Source organism: Oncorhynchus mykiss, unplaced genomic scaffold (assembly GCF_057628025.1).
Source record: "Oncorhynchus mykiss isolate SJ-2025 unplaced genomic scaffold, ASM5762802v1 scaffold96, whole genome shotgun sequence".
Lineage (NCBI taxonomy): Eukaryota > Metazoa > Chordata > Actinopteri > Salmoniformes > Salmonidae > Oncorhynchus > Oncorhynchus mykiss.
The window spans coordinates 337,501-355,354 of record NW_028322095.1 but is presented as its reverse complement, the minus strand read 5'-3'; the positions used below and the strand labels follow the sequence as shown (position 1 = coordinate 355,354).

Below are 17,854 nucleotides of genomic sequence, written 5' to 3'. Positions count from 1 at the left end.
ACTAAATGTACTTTAGGTCTTCAGCGGGTCCATGTCTAACTCCTCAGCTTCATGTGTTGAGGTGCAGAGAGGAAGAGGTAGTGTGGAGAGGAAGAGGTAGTGTGGAGAGGAAGAGGTAGTGTGGAGAGGAAGAGGTAGTGAAGCCGTGGAACAGCTGTTTTGAACGGACCCGAAGACGCTCCATGTTTTATGGTGAAGCATCACAGATCTAACAGATAGTTGAAGGGGTTAGGGGAAGGATGTGCCTAAATCCCTTTAGGATTAGTGAAGTGTGTGTGTTAATAATGTAAACCTCATTCATTTAAGAAAAAAAATTGCTTTTATTTCATGAACAGATGGTCTAAATCATACATTTAGAAGAAATGTACCTCGGGCCTCCCATCTATATGAGGAGTCAATACAGATCTGGGTTCGATCCCGGGCTGTGTCGCAGCCGGCCGCGACCATGAGGCGGCGCACAATTGTTTGGGTTAGGGAGGATTTGGCCGGCTGGGATGTCCTTGTCCCGTTGCTCTCTAGTGACTCCTTGTGGTAGCTGCGTGCATGCATGTTTCCTCTGACATATTGGTGCTTCGGAGGACTCATGGCTCTCGACCTTCGCTTCTCCCTAGTCCGTACAGGAGTTACAGTGATGGGACAACACTGTAACTAACAATTGGATATCGTAAAAAATATATCAACCTCTACTTTTTCAAAAAAGTATATCCACAACGAAATATTCTTGTAACGAAAACAGCAACAACTGTCCTGCATTGGTCATGCTGTTGGGAATCCAACTGTCCTGCATTGGTCATGCTGGTGGGAATCCAACTGTCCTGCATTGGTCATGCTGGTGGGAATCCAACTGTCCTGCATTGGTCATGCTGTTGGGAATCCAACTGTCCTGCATTGGTTATCCTGTTGGGAATCCAGCTGTCCTGAATTGGTCATGCTGTTGGGAATCCAGCTGTCCTGCATTGGTCATGCTGGTGGGAATCCAGCTGTCCTGCATTGGTCATGCTGTTGGGAATCCAACTGTCCTGCATTGGTTATCCTGTTGGGAATCCAGCTGTCCCGAATTGGTCATGCTGTTGGGAATCCAGCTGTCCTGCATTGGTCATGCTGGTGGGAATCCAGCTGTCCTGCATTGGTCATGCTGGTGGGAATCCAACTGTCCTGCATTGGTCATGCTGTTGGGAATCCAGCTGTCCTGCATTGGTCATGCTGTTGGGAATCCAACTGTCCTGCATTGGTCATGCTGTTGGGAATCCAGCTGTCCTGCATTGGTCATGCTGGTGGGAATTCAGCTGTCCTGCATTGGTCATGCTGTTGGGAATCCAGCTGTCCTGCATTGGTCATGCTGTTGGGAATCCAGCTGTCCTGCATTGGTCATGCTGTTGGGAATCCAGCTGTCCTGCATTGGTCATGCTGGTGGGAATCCAACTGTCCTGCATTGGTCATGCTGTTGGGAATCCAGCTGTCCTGCATTGGTCATGCTGGTGGGAATCCAACTGTCCTGCATTGGTCATGCTGTTGGGAATCCAGCTGTCCTGCATTGGTCATGCTGTTGGGAATCCAACTGTCCTGCATTGGTCATGCTGTTGGGAATCCAACTGTCCTGCATTGGTCATGCTGTTGGGAATCCAGCTGTCCTGCATTGGTCATGCTGTTGGGAATCCAGCTGTCCTGCATTGGTCATGCTGTTGGGAATTCGAAAGTAAAAAAAAAACTCTGATAGACTGAATTGGAATGTTCTGTGATAATAGAAAACAACAACAACAGTTCTCTTCTAATTTCCAACTCTGTCCTATTAAGTCAACCTGGTGACCTCATATTTCTTTGGTCTGGGGTCTCTCAGAGGCTTCGGCAGAAGCTCCATCTCCGCCTCCTCTGTCTCGGCCACTAGCTCCTGAGCCGTCTGTCCCTGTCTTGTATCACCCTTCCCTAGCTGTGGATCCTTATCCTTGGGACACTCTCCGTTGTAGGTCTTGACATAATTCTCCACGGGCCAGCCCCTGAACTCCTGAGGCTCGGTGCAGATTAGGCCAGAGTAGGCCACCCCGGGGTGATGCTTCAGCCAGTAGATCAGGTAGTGGATGTTGTAGTCACAGACCCAGGGGTTATCCCCCAGATTCAGCATCCTGAGGAAGTACAGGTCCTCCAACACTCCGTACTGGAAGTAGTGCAGGCTGTTGTTGGACAGGTCCAGCTCTCGCAGGTACAGGAGGCCCGCAAACGCAGCTATGGAGAGGGGGAGAAATGCAGGATGTTAAGGGTTAGTTAGAGGGACAGGAAATTTCAATGAATCTTATAGCACAAGTCTCAGTGGAAGAAATTCCTACTGGACAGGTACAGGTGCCCAGTGGATGCAGCTGAAGAGGGGGGACAAGGGAGAGAGGACGTTGAGGTTAGAGGTCAGTTACTACTTCAATTCATCTTATACAGTAGCACTCAGTGGAAAGTTTCAATGGAAGTAATGTCCACTAACGGACATGAATACTGAATTATTACCGGGAACTAATGTTCCACTGTAACACGAGAAAGAGTAACAGCTTCCATAACTAATTTCAGACTGCATTTTCAGCACCTCGTCTTCAAACACATGCTGATATTAACTTTGACCAGTGCTCTCCCTATCACCTAGTCTCAGCTCTAATTCAAGCTTAAGTTAGCCTGTTGATGTGGCTACGATGTGCCTAATAGCTAGCAGACATCTTTAAGATGTGTTTCCTGCAGTGTATCCCTGAGTAATGGTGGCAGTGCAAGCTAGCACCATAAAGACAGATAGGCCTACTGTATATAGCACTGTCTCCAGAGTGACCCTCCTGTTACCACTCCCACAAACCCCCTCAGATTATGCTCTTATCATACTCATGAGAATTACTGTCCGGTTTCTACTGGTTCGTCTGTGCAACTCAATGAGACAACAATTCTGGTCTATTTTTTAAACCAGTTTGTGCTTGCTACAGAGCTTAGTCCCTGAGAAAACTGAGGGAGCATTTTGTGAATACTTCATGAGAATTGTGTTCAATTTGCAGTTGCTTTCTCTGTCCAGAACGGATTGTCTTTTCATCCATAACAGGCTATTTCTTTCTAATTCTTTCTCCTCGATCATAGTAGTTAATGACTATGTGTACAGTACTGGTTGTCATAGTTGGTCGGAATTAACCACCATTAATTACTTGTTAACAACTCAGGGAAATACTCTAATGTCAATTGCTGGCACATGTTCTGCAATAATTAATGATAAGGGAACTATTTTCCTTCCGTGGCAAAGGTTCCTGGCTATGTGACCAGTTCTTGTGAGCCTAGGAATAATGAGACAGCGTTTTTTTCCCAGTTCTCAAACGTAACAGAACTAGAAGGTAGTGTAGTGATTCCTCAGCAAATAGAGAACCTTGTTGGTTCTACAAACGAGATGGAGCAGGTTTATGGCATCGTAGGCTCCTTTAAGTCAGATTCATCCGTGTGAGAAGATGGAGCAGGTTTATGGCATCGTAGGCTCCTTTAAGTCAGATTCATCCGTGTGAGAAGATGGAGCAGGTTTATGGCATCGTAGGCTCCTTTAAGTCAGATTCATTCGTGTGAGAAGATGGAGCAGGTTTATGGCATCGTAGGCTCCTTTAAGTCAGATTCATCCGTGTGAGAAGATGGAGCAGGTTTATGACATCGTAGGCTCCTTTAAGTCAGATTCATCCGTGTGAGAAGATGGAGCAGGTTTATGACATCGTAGGCTCCTTTAAGTCAGATTCATCCGTGTGAGAAGATGGAGCAGGTTTATGGCATCGTAGGCTCCTTTAAGTCAGATTCATCCGTGTGAGAAGATGGAGCAGGTTTATGACATCGTAGGCTCCTTTAAGTCAGATTCATCCGTGTGAGAAGATGGAGCAGGTTTATGACATCGTAGGCTCCTTTAAGTCAGATTCATCCGTGTGAGAAGATGGAGCAGGTTTATGACATCGTAGGCTCCTTTAAGTCAGATTCATCCGTGTGAGAAGATGGAGCAGGTTTATGACATCGTAGGCTCCTTTAAGTCAGATTCATCCGTGTGAGAAGATGGAGCAGGTTTATGACATCGTAGGCTCCTTTAAGTCAGATTCATCCGTGTGAGAAGATGGAGCAGGTTTATGACATCGTAAGCTCCTTTAAGTCAGATTCATCCGTGTGAGAAGATGGAGCAGGTTTATGACATCGTAGGCTCCTTTAAGTCAGATTCATCCGTGTGAGAAGATGGAGCAGGTTTATGACATCGTAGGCTCCTTTAAGTCAGATTCATCCGTGTGAGAAGATGGAGCAGGTTTTTGGCATCGTAGGCTCCTTTAAGTCAGATTCATCCGTGTGAGAAGATGGAGCAGGTTTATGGCATCGTAGGCTCCTTTAAGTCAGATTCATCCGTGTGAGAAGCTAATGAGAGTTAAGCGTTTTTATCTATGTGTGGAATTGATCCAGACTCAACGCTGCCTGGTATGGTATATGGTATACTGGTATGGTATATGGTATACTGGTATGGTATATGGTATACTGGTATGGTATATGGTATACTGATATGGTATATGGTATACTGGTATGGTATATAAAGTACTGGTATGCTATATGGTATACTGGTATGGTATATGGTATACTGGTATGGTATATAAAGTACTGGTATGGTATATAAAGTACTGGTATGGTATATAAAGTACTGGTATGGTATATAAAGTACTGTTATGGTATATAAAGTACTGGTATGGTATATAAAGTACTGGTATGGTATATAAAGTACTGGTATGGTATATAAAGTACTGGTATGGTATATGGTATACTGGAATGTTATATAAAGTACTGGTATGGTATATAAAGTACTAGTATTGTATATAAAGTACTGGTATGGTATATAAAGTACTGGTATGGTATATAAAGTACTGATATGGTATATAAAGTATGTGAGTTTTTATATTTGTCTTTCTTCTGCCTCTTTTTCCACATTACCCCAGGGATTCTAACAATTCTATTTCAGGAGGAAATAAAGCCATGCCTCCATTTTGTGATGAATGGACTAAAGGTCAAGGTCCTCCTCTGATTCCTCTTTTGACCTCTTTCTTTGCAGGTCCAATGTGGGCTCGATTACAATGGGGGACCAGTAAGGAAGTGTATGCACTCACTACTGTAAGTCACAAATCAAAACATATTTAACAAAAAGCATATATATCTCAGATTGCTGTATCTTATTAAACCCTTCTTCAGGTGTTGTGAGATCTGATCCTCTGTGCAGCATGGCTTGGCACACATCCACAATGATTGTGCTGTTTGAAGGAAGTGTATGGTCTCTCCTCACCTGTGTCGATCTGATCCAGACTGTTACTGCTGAGGTTGAGAAGCTTCAGGTCCCTGGCAGCAACAAACTCCTTGGGCCGGAGCTGAGTGATGTTGTTACTGGACAAGTCCATCCTCACAATGTCTGACGGGAGACTTGAGGGGATGTTCTTCAGTTCTGGAGGGAGGGGAGGGGGGGGGGGGGGGGGTAGACAGAGAGGGAGAATATGGAGGTCAGTGAAAGGTTAATGGCTTACCCAGACATGTTTACAATGGCCAAATCAGCTAGCTATCATACTGCATGAAAACATGAACAAAAACATAAGCGGACACACAAGGAACTTTGGGACATATGTGATTTTTTCAACCCAATGCATACTTGTTGATCGCCAGAGTGACTGAAATTTGGATTCCTACATATGTGAATTCCGAGTGTGCCCTGAGAATATCAAGATGGCCTCCCCTTTCTATAGTCCCTGTGTAGCCATGTTGTATGTCTGTGCCAAGCAGGACTGTTATTCACAGCACTCTGGGTTGACCTTAGCCTTTGAAGGGTTTGAAACATGAAGGTTAACGTATGAAACAGGGTTTCCCACAGGCTGAAAAGACCTCTGAGAGCTTCTGTCTTTTTTTTGTGATCGCCAGCAGCCTTTACCATAGAAGGAAAACTTCTGCAAGAGCCATTGTTCTCAATCTAGAGTTTAAAATAAAGACTAAGACATGAAGACGAAGTAGGTGGTCCCTAAAATGCATACAACTTCTACTAACAATTCATAATGAATGATGTCTTTGGAACCCGTTTTCTAAGTCATGTTCACAATGACAGCGCTCAGCTGAGAATGAACCTAGCTGTGGTGGGGTGGAAAACCTTCATTTTTAATTTCATGAACGACACAGGACCTTTCTGTGTTTGTCAAAATCCACGTACAGTCTTGGACTGCTTCCAGTTGTCCACATTCTGAGCACGGTTTATTCATCATTCAGCTGAAGGAACTATCACAGACCTTAACGACAGACATCTGCTCTAATATCATAACAGCATAGGACATCCATCATCCTCCACTGTAAGGAAAGGAGATTAACGCTCCATGGCTTTTAGATGAGGTTGCTGGAGCATTCACAACAACAGAGACAGAAGTTAGCGTTCTCAATGACACCCTATTCACTAGATAGTACACTACTTTTGTCCATATCCCTATGGGCCATGGTAGCGCTCTGGTTAAAAGTAGTGCACTATGTAGGGAATAGGGTGCCGTTTGGGACACATGGGAGATGTTCTCTCTTTCCCCTATCTATCGAACCCCTGCCTCATAACACCTGTGATATGCTTTAGTTCAGACTACAGCAGTGAGTGGGGAAACATGCAGATGGTTGGGATGTTGGGAGAAGTCAAGGTCGTTCAGCCATAACAGTTTTCAGAAAGAATCTGAACTCATCATGAGGGGCCACAGTCAGAGCCGGCCCTATATCCATACCCACTCATACAGTCAGAGCTGGCCCTATATCCATACCCACTCATACAGTCAGAGCTGGCCCTATATCCATACCCACTCATACAGTCAGAGCCGGCCCTATATCCATACCCACTCATACAGTCAGAGCCGGCCCTATATCCATACCCACTCATACAGTCAGAGCCGGCCCTATATCCATACCCACTCATACAGTCAGAGCCGGCCCTATATCCATACCCACTCATACAGTCAGAGCTGGCCCTATATCCATACCCACTCATACAGTCAGAGCCGGCCCTATATCCATACCCACTCATACAGTCAGAGCCGGCCCTATATCCATACCCACTCATACAGTCAGAGCTGGCCCTATATCCCTACCCACTCATACAGTCAGAGCTGGCCCTATATCCATACCCACTCATACAGTCAGAGCCGGCCCTATATCCATACCCACTCATGCAGTCAGAGCCGGCCCTATATCCATACCCACTCATACAGTCAGAGCTGGCCCTATATCCATACCCTCTAATACAGTCAGAGCTGGCCCTATATCCATACCCACTCATACAGTCAGAGCTGGCCCTATATCCATACCCACTCATACAGTCAGAGCCGGCCCTATATCCATACCCACTCATACAGTCAGAGTCGGCCCTATATCCATACCCTCTAATACAGTCAGAGCTGGCCCTATATCCATACCCACTCATACAGTCAGAGCTGGCCCTAGCCTTTTGGGGGCCCTAAGTGACATTTTGTCATGGGACGGAGAGAAGATTTAGTAATTTTATAACAAATTCCATGCAATTCTACTCATTTTGCCGTAGGGTTTAGAGAAATGTTTGCAGTTTTTAAGATGATATCTGAGTGAGAGTGACTAACAAAATCAATGGGGGTACCACCGGTCTGCAATTTGACCATGCTTACTAGAAGTTTAGATGGCTGGCCGCTAGACTAACTTGCCAGTCTATTTACTGAAGCTGTCAGTGACTGACATAACAACAGAACAGCTGCTGATGCACAACCACTATTCTAACTCTGAACAGGAAGTTAATTTGAAATGTTTTTAGAAATGTTGATATAGTTTATTAAAATCGCATTTTGTTTACAGACAGCAGGAAACTAAACCTATACAGCCATTCATTTAGATTGTAAATGCACAGTGCTGCTTTTACAGAGTCAGGTGCCCAACATGCCTGTATATCAAGGAAATCAACGCTGCTGTGGAGGAGAGGAGACTACCAGCAGAATATTACCCATCATGCTGTGGAGGAGAGGAGACTACCAGCCGAATATTACCCATCATGCTGTGGAGGAGAGGAGACTACCAGCAGAATATTACCCATCATGCTGTGGAGGAGAGGAGACCACCAGCAGAATATTACCCATCATGCTGTGGAGGAGAGGAGACTACCAGCAGAATATTACCCATCATGCTGTGGAGGAGAGGAGACTACCAGCAGAATATTACCCATCATGCTGTGGAGGAGAGGAGACTACCAGCAGAATATTACCCATCATGCTGTGGAGGAGAGGAGACTACCAGCAGAATATTACCCATCATGCTGTGGAGGAGAGGAGACTACCAGCAGAATATTACCCATCATGCTGTGGAGGAGAGGAGACCACCAGCAGAATATGACCCATCATGCTGTGGAGGAGAGGAGACTACCAGCAGAATATTACCCATCATGCTGTGGAGGAGAGGAGACTACCGGCAGAATATTACCCATCATGCTGTGGAGGAGAGGAGACTACCAGCAGAATATTACCCATCATGCTGTGGAGGAGAGGAGACTACCAGCAGAATATTACCCATCATGCTGTGGAGGAGAGGAGACTACCAGCAGAATATTACCCATCATGCTGTGGAGGAGAGGAGACTACCAGCAGAATATTACCCATCATGCTGTGGAGGAGAGCAGACTACCAGCAGAATATTACCCATCATGCTGTGGAGGAGAGGAGACTACCAGCAGAATATGACTCCCTCTCTGCTACACATCCTGACTCCCCCAGAATGTGGCTGCTGACAAAACACCCGGCCATAGGTTACAGGAACTCCAAGAAACCATGATATAATGTCAGAAGAGGAGGTTAGGCTTTACAGAGATGACAAGCAGGCCAACTCTCCATATGCTGACTCAACTGTTCTGCTAATGATAGATCAGGACTAAACCAGGCGTCATCTTGCCTGGACGACATTTATCTAGAAAGTACACGCACTCTGACATATTCTCCCATATATCATGTATGTACCACAGAGATGATTTATTTGTGGTTAGATACATTCTGTCTTGCTCCCGCACAGTTCGGTAGTGTACTGTAGGGACATTTCCAGTGTTTACAAATGAGACTTTGTTTCCAGTGTAATGACCTCTGGTCAGTTATTAGTTACAGTATATTAAGGCTCTGAATTCACAGATGAGAGAGGGATTGAGAGAAAGAGAGATAGAGAGGGAGGGAGGGAGGGAGGGAGGGAGGGAGGGAGGGAGGGAGGGAGGTTATGACCAGTGAGATGATCTAGTGAGGTTCAGATAAAGGACTGATTGAAAGCCTTTCCAGAGGGGAAGAGAAATAGTTTCCTCCAGCTGAACATGGGGATCTTTTATATGGCGACAGTAGAATAGAGAGACCAGTGTTGCTGCTTCTTGCACGTTTAACTGCACTCTGACAAATGGCTTTCTGGGGACAGGATAGGGACAGTACATCATTATATGACTGTCATTCATCATCTTGATCAAAGGGCCAGTTCACTGTGACGTCATAAATATACAGTAGAACAATACCTCAGAGTGTTGCCACTTCCACACTAAATACTAAATAAGTATGAAGGGACTATTCATGACCATACTGCCACGTCAATACTAAATAAGTATGAAGAGACTATTCATGACCATACTGCCACGTCTATACTAAATAAGTATGAAGGGACTATTCATGACCATACTGCCACGTCTATACTAAATAAGTATGAAGGGACTATTCATGACCATACTGCCACGTCTATACTAAATAAGTATGAAGGGACTATTCATGACCATACTGCCACGTCTATACTAAATAAGTATGAAGAGACTATTCATGACCATACTGCCACGTCTATACTAAATAAGTATGAAGGGACTATTCATGACCATACTGCCACGTCTATACTAAATAAGTATGAAGGGACTATTCATGACCATACTGCCACGTCTATACTAAATAAGTATGAAGGGACTATTCATGACCATACTGCCACGTCTATACTAAATAAGTATGAAGGGACTATTCATGACCATACTGCCACGTCTATACTAAATAAGTATGAAGGGACTATTCATGACCATACTGCCACGTCTATACTAAATAAGTATGAAGGGACTATTCATGACCATACTGCCACGTCTATACTAAATAAGTATGAAGGGACTATTCATGACCATACTGCCACGTCTATACTAAATCAATATGAAGGGACTATTCATGACCATACTGCCACGTCTATACTAAATAAGTATGAAGGGACTATTCATGACCATACTGCCACGTCTATACTAAATAAGTATGAAGGGACTATTCATGACCATACTGCCACGTCTATACTAAATAAGTATGAAGGGACTATTCATGACCATACTGCCACGTCTATACTAAATAAGTATGAAGAGACTATTCATGACCATACTGCCACGTCTATACTAAATCCATATGAAGAGACTATTCATGACCATACTGCCACGTCTATACTAAATAAGTATGAAGGGACTATTCATGACCATACTGCCACGTCTATACTAAATAAGTATGAAGGGACTATTCATGACCATACTGTCACGTCTATACTAAATAAGTATGAAGGGACTATTCATGACCATACTGCCACGTCTATACTAAATAAGTATGAAGGGACTATTCATGACCATACTGCCACGTCTATACTAAATAAGTATGAAGGGACTCTTCATGACCATACTGCCACGTCTATACTAAATAAGTATGAAGGGACTATTCATGACCATACTGCCACGTCTATACTAAATAAGTATGAAGGGACTATTCATGACCATACTGCCACGTCTATACTAGATAAGTATGAAGGGACTATTCATGACCATACTGCCACGTCTATACTAAATAAGTATGAAGGGACTATTCATGACCATACTGCCACGTCTATACTAAATAAGTATGAAGGGACTATTCATGACCATACTGCCACGTCTATACTAAATAAGTATGAAGGGACTATTCATGACCATACTGCCACGTCTATACTAAATAAGTATGAAGGGACTATTCATGACCATACTGCCACGTCTATACTAAATAAGTATGAAGGGACTATTCATGACCATACTGCCACGTCTATACTAAATAAGTATGAAGGGACTATTCATGACCATACTGCCACGTCTATACTAAATAAGTATGAAGGGACTATTCATGACCATACTGCCACTTCCACACTAAATAAGTATGAAGGGACTATTCATGACCATACTGCCACGTCTATACTAAATAAGTATGAAGGGACTATTCATGACCATACTGCCACGTCTATACTAAATAAGTATGAAGGGACTATTCATGACCATACTGCCACGTCTATACTAAATAAGTATGAAGGGACTATTCATGACCATACTGCCACGTCTATACTAAATAAGTATGAAGAGACTATTCATGACCATACTGCCACGTCTATACTAAATAAGTATGAAGGGACTATTCATGACCATACTGCCACGTCTATACTAAATAAGTATGAAGGGACTATTCATGACCATACTGCCACGTCTATACTAAATAAGTATGAAGGGACTATTCATGACCATACTGCCACGTCTATACTAAATAAGTATGAAGGGACTATTCATGACCATACTGCCACGTCTATACTAAATAAGTATGAAGGGACTATTCATGACCATACTGCCACGTCTATACTAAATAAGTATGAAGGGACTATTCATGACCATACTGCCACGTCTATACTAAATAAGTATGAAGGGACTATTCATGACCATACTGCCACGTCTATACTAAATCAATATGAAGGGACTATTCATGACCATACTGCCACGTCTATACTAAATAAGTATGAAGGGACTATTCATGACCATACTGCCACGTCTATACTAAATAAGTATGAAGGGACTATTCATGACCATACTGCCACGTCTATACTAAATAAGTATGAAGGGACTATTCATGACCATACTGCCACGTCTATACTAAATAAGTATGAAGAGACTATTCATGACCATACTGCCACGTCTATACTAAATCCAATAAAGAGACTATTCATGACCATACTGCCACGTCTATACTAAATAAGTATGAAGGGACTATTCATGACCATACTGCCACGTCTATACTAAATAAGTATGAAGGGACTATTCATGACCATACTGCCACGTCTATACTAAATAAGTATGAAGGGACTATTCATGACCATACTGCCACGTCTATACTAAATAAGTATGAAGGGACTATTCATGACCATACTGCCACGTCTATACTAAATAAGTATGAAGGGACTCTTCATGACCATACTGCCACGTCTATACTAAATAAGTATGAAGGGACTATTCATGACCATACTGCCACGTCTATACTAAATAAGTATGAAGGGACTATTCATGACCATACTGCCACGTCTATACTAAATAAGTATGAAGGGACTATTCATGACCATACTGCCACGTCTATACTAAATAAGTATGAAGGGACTATTCATGACCATACTGCCACGTCTATACTAAATAAGTATGAAGGGACTATTCATGACCATACTGCCACGTCTATACTAAATAAGTATGAAGGGACTATTCATGACCATACTGCCACGTCTATACTAAATAAGTATGAAGGGACTATTCATGACCATACTGCCACGTCTATACTAAATAAGTATGAAGGGACTATTCATGACCATACTGCCACGTCTATACTAAATAAGTATGAAGGGACTATTCATGACCATACTGCCACGTCTATACTAAATAAGTATGAAGGGACTATTCATGACCATACTGCCACTTCCACACTAAATAAGTATGAAGGGACTATTCATGACCATACTGCCACGTCTATACTAAATAAGTATGAAGGGACTATTCATGACCATACTGCCACTTCCACACTAAATAAGTATGAAGGGACTCTTCATGACCATACTGCCACGTCTATACTAAATAAGTATGAAGGGACTATTCATGACCATACTGCCACGTCTATACTTAATAAGTATGAAGGGACTATTCATGACCATACTGCCACGTCTATACTAAATAAGTATGAAGGGACTATTCATGACCATACTGCCACGTCTATACTAAATCAATATGAAGGGACTATTCATGACCATACTGCCACGTCTATACTAAATAAGTATGAAGGGACTATTCATGACCATACTGCCACGTCTATACTAAATAAGTATGAAGGGACTATTCATGACCATACTGCCACGTCTATACTAAATAAGTATGAAGGGACTATTCATGACCATACTGCCACTTCCACACTAAATAAGTATGAAGGGACTATTCATGACCATACTGCCACGTCTATACTAAATAAGTATGAAGGGACTATTCATGACCATACTGCCACTTCCACACTAAATAAGTATGAAGGGACTCTTCATGACCATACTGCCACGTCTATACTAAATAAGTATGAAGGGACTATTCATGACCATACTGCCACGTCTATACTTAATAAGTATGAAGGGACTATTCATGACCATACTGCCACGTCTATACTAAATAAGTATGAAGGGACTATTCATGACCATACTGCCACGTCTATACTAAATCAATATGAAGGGACTATTCATGACCATACTGCCACGTCTATACTAAATAAGTATGAAGGGACTATTCATGACCATACTGCCACGTCTATACTAAATAAGTATGAAGGGACTATTCATGACCATACTGCCACGTCTATACTAAATAAGTATGAAGGGACTATTCATGACCATACTGCCACGTCTATACTAAATCAATATGAAGGGACTATTCATGACCATACTGCCACGTCTATACTAAATCCATATGAAGGGACTATTCATGACCATACTGCCACGTCTATACTAAATAAGTATGAAGGGACTATTCATGACCATACTGCCACGTCTATACTACATCAATATGAAGGGACTATTCATGACCATACTGCCACGTCTATACTAAATCAATATGAAGGGACTATTCATGACCATACTGCCACGTCTATACTAAATCAATATGAAGGGACTATTCATGACCATACTGCCACGTCTATACTAAATCAATATGAAGGGACTATTCATGACCATACTGCCACGTCTATACTAAATAAGTATGAAGGGACTATTCATAACCATACTGCCACGTCTATACTAAATCAATATGAAGGGACTATTCATGACCATACTGCCACGTCTATACTAAATCAATATGAAGGGACTATTCATGACTATACTGCCATGTCTATACTAAATCAATATGAAGGGACTATTCATGACCATACTGCCACGTCTATACTAAATCAATATGAAGGGACTATTCATGACTATACTGCCATGTCTATACTAAATCAATATGAAGGGACTATTCATGACCATACTGCCACGTCTATACTAAATCAATAAGGGACTATTCATGACCATACTGCCACGTCTATACTAAACAATATGAAGAGACTATTCATGACCATACTGCCACGTCTATACTAAATCAATAGGAAGAGACTATTCATGACCATACTGCCACGTCTATACTAAATAAGTATGAAGAGACTATTCATGACCATACTGCCACGTCTATACTAAATCCATATGAAGGGACTATTCATGACCATACTGCCACGTCTATACTAAATCCATATGAAGAGACTATTCATGACCATACTGCCACAACTATACTAAATCAATAGGAAGGGACTATTCATGACCATACTGCCACGTCTATACTAAATCAATATGAAGGGACTATTCATGACCATACTGCCACATCTATACTAAATCCATATGAAGGGACTATTCATGACCATACTGCCACGTCTATACTAAATCCATATGAAGGGACTATTCATGTTGTATTTTGGAGCTCAAACAAAAGCAGTCCCCACACAATATGGACTCCATGCAGGAGGATTTGTAGTCAGTCCCATGGGTCTGGGCCTAATGACTATTTGAAAAACAATATTGAAAGCTAATCTCTCTAGAGGTTATAGTCCTGATAGCAGTTTTAATGTGGCAGTTATACATAGCACAGAAATGGCACCAGATGTGAGAGTCTGGACGGGAGACAGAAATTAGACTCCATATTTTCCCTTGGTCCCTTTGTGTCTAACGTTACATGATGGTTTCCACGGTTTCCACGCTGCAAGCCGTCACTCTAAGGCCTCTCGGTTTACAGTCGTCTCCTACCACATTCTGATTCAGGGAAATTATCGAGAACACATTTAGAAAGTAGTCCTTATCAACCACAGATCTGGAGTATCCAGTAGCCAGCCTCTCCTCCATACTGTTCCAAAAGTCCTCACAACAACCATGTGTAGTGAACAATGCCCAGAGATTTCAGATGGACATGTGACTCATACACGGAGGGCCGGTTTCCCTGACCCATACTAGTCCTAATCTTGGACTAAAAAGCTGTTTCAGTAGAGATTCATCTTGGTCGAGGAACCCATGGCCCTGAGAACCCCAATAACTCACTCCAGTGTTCTGAAAGACCAGAATACAACATGCCATTGTCCTCCAAGGAGGAAATTCTTCACACAGGTCACACAAACAAATGAAAGGGAGACAAGCTTGGTTGGCTCATAGCTTACCTTTGCTCTTGCAGTCCAGCATAGGTTTGGGGAACATGTAGGTGTGGCACAAGGAGTTGGCATCAGGGTACTTCTTGATGGGAGGTGGTTTGGGCAGACTACCCTGCCCCTCCTGAGGTTTCTGCCCTGGCAGATGGCCCTCCCCATCCTCAGCACACAGCAGCTCTGGCCTCATCTTCTTCAGCTTCTGACCTCTCAGCGCGTCCGGCTCCGAACACTTGGCGTAGTTCCCTAGGTTACGGTTGCTGGGCACCTGCAGGGTCCTGACCAGACTATCCAGCGAGCACCGGCAGTCCCAGGGGTTGTCATAGAGACGCAGGTAGCGGAGGTTTGGCAAGGGCAACAGGTGCTCCTCAGAAGCTGTCTTCATCTGGTTGTGCTGAAGAAGCAGAGTAGTGAGCTGTCCCAGCCCTGCGAACGCCTCCTCCTCCACCATGTAGAGCTCATTCTGTTGTAGATCCAGACTCTTTAGGTTCTTGAACTGGGAGAAGGTGTTGTCTCTGAGCACCTGGATCTTGTTGCGGGCCAGCAGGAGGTGGTGGATGTCTTCAGGCCAGTGCTGTTGCACCCCGGTCAGCTGGCGGTCCTGACAGTCCAGGTATTTCTCTCCGGCCTCCATGTATTCCTTGCATTCAGAGGTTTGGCGTTTGACAGCATTGGCCCTGCCTTTACCCCGGGCCCTGCCCCTTTCTCTGTTCCGTCCACCCTTCCTGGGCTCAGTGGACCTGAGGAGCAGGAGGAGCAGCAGAGCGCTGAGCAGCCGCATCCTGGGAGCTCCAATGCCACCACTGGGAGATGGGGGAGTGGCAAGACTGGAACAAGAGGGAGGGAAGGGGAGAGGGATGGCCTTGTGCAATCAGAGATGACCTTGGGTTTCTGCTGGTGCCAGGGAAGGCTGGCTACAGCTGTGTGAGAGAGAGAGAGAGAGTTAAGTGGAGAGTTCATTGTTCGGGAGGAGAGGGAAAGGAAGGGATAGAGAGGAAGAAAGGGAGGGATAGGAAGAATGATGGAGAGAAACAAACGTAAAGCATGTTATATGATAGTCTATCAAACAGAGAGAGAGTTAAAACACTGTCATGGAACAGTGCCCCATTTCCTTTGTTCCTCAGTCTTCTCTCTCAGTTCCTATCCTCCCTTCTCCTATCTCTCTGTTTCTCTTCTCCCTTCTCCTATCTCTCTGTTCCTCTCCTCCCTTCTCCTATCTCTCTGTTCCTCTCCTCCCTTCTTCGATCTCTCTGTTCCTCTCCTCCCTTCTCTGATCTCTCTGTTTCTCTCCTCCCCTCTTCTATTTCTCTGTTCCTCTCCTCTCTTCTCCTATCTCTCTGTTCCTCTCCTCCCTTCTCCTCTCTCTGTTCCCCTCCTCTCTTCTCCTATCTCTCTGTTCCTCTCTTCCCAAAACAAAACCTGGTGGCGGTCTGCTCTTCTCTCTCGCTCTCGCTCTCGCTCTCGCTCTCGCTCTCTCCAGTCAGTAATTCATCTGTACACTAGGCTGAAAGCCTCACGAACATTCATCAAAGAGGAGGAAGTTTACATGTCTGTGTACGTCCACTCCTGTAAACATACTCTGATAAACATGGCGGCTGTAAAGACCTCCCTAACTACCTTACCCCAAGGGAAGGCTGTGTGTAGCTGAATGGAATTACCCCAAGGGAAGGCTGTGTGTAGCTGAATGGAATTACCCCAAGGGAAGGCTGTGTGTAGCTGAATGGAATTACCCCAAGGGAAGGCTGTGTGTAGCTGAATGGAATTACCCCAAGGGAAGGCTGTGTGTAGCTTGATGGAATTACCCCAAGGGAAGGCTGTGTGTAGCTGAATGGAATTACCCTGAGGGAAGGCTCTGTGTAGCTGAATGGAATTACACTGAGGGAAGGCTGTGTGTAGCTGAATGGAATTACACTGAGGGAAGGCTGTGTGTAGCTGAATGGAATTAACCTGAGGGAAGGCTGTGTGTAGCTGAATGGAATTACCCTGAGGGAAGGCTGTGTGTAGCTGAATGGAATTACCCTGAGGGAAGGCTGTGTGTAGCTGAATGGAATTAACCTGAGTGAAGGCTGTGTGTAGCTGAATGGAATGAACCTGAGGGAAGGCTGTGTGTAGCTGAATGGAATTACCCTGAGGGAAGGCTGTGTGTAGCTGAATGGAATTACCCTGAGGGAAGGCTGTGTGTAGCTGAATGGAATTACACTAAGGGAAGGCTGTGTGTAGCTGAATGGAATTACCCTGAGGGAAGGTTGTGTGTAGCTGAATGGAATTACCCTGAGGGAAGGCTCTGTGTAGCTGAATGGAATTACCCCGAGGGAAGGCTCTGTGTA

At 43.9% G+C, this 17,854-nt stretch overlaps 1 protein-coding gene across 1 annotated transcript in view; it reads right to left on the bottom strand.

The window, feature by feature from the left end:
- Window positions 1-300: 300 nt before the first annotated feature.
- Window positions 301-17,854, bottom strand: part of LOC110518729 (leucine-rich repeat-containing protein 17) — a 24,072-nt gene continuing 6,518 nt past the window's right edge. The window contains exons 2-4 of the mRNA XM_036945271.2: window positions 15,543-16,447; window positions 5,294-5,449; window positions 301-2,220 (exon numbers count right to left, since the gene is read on the bottom strand). Of these exons, the coding sequence (XP_036801166.2) occupies window positions 1,790-2,220; window positions 5,294-5,449; window positions 15,543-16,308 (1,353 nt within the window). The 5' untranslated portion in view covers window positions 16,309-16,447 and the 3' untranslated portion in view covers window positions 301-1,789. The remainder of the gene's footprint in view (window positions 2,221-5,293; window positions 5,450-15,542; window positions 16,448-17,854) is intronic.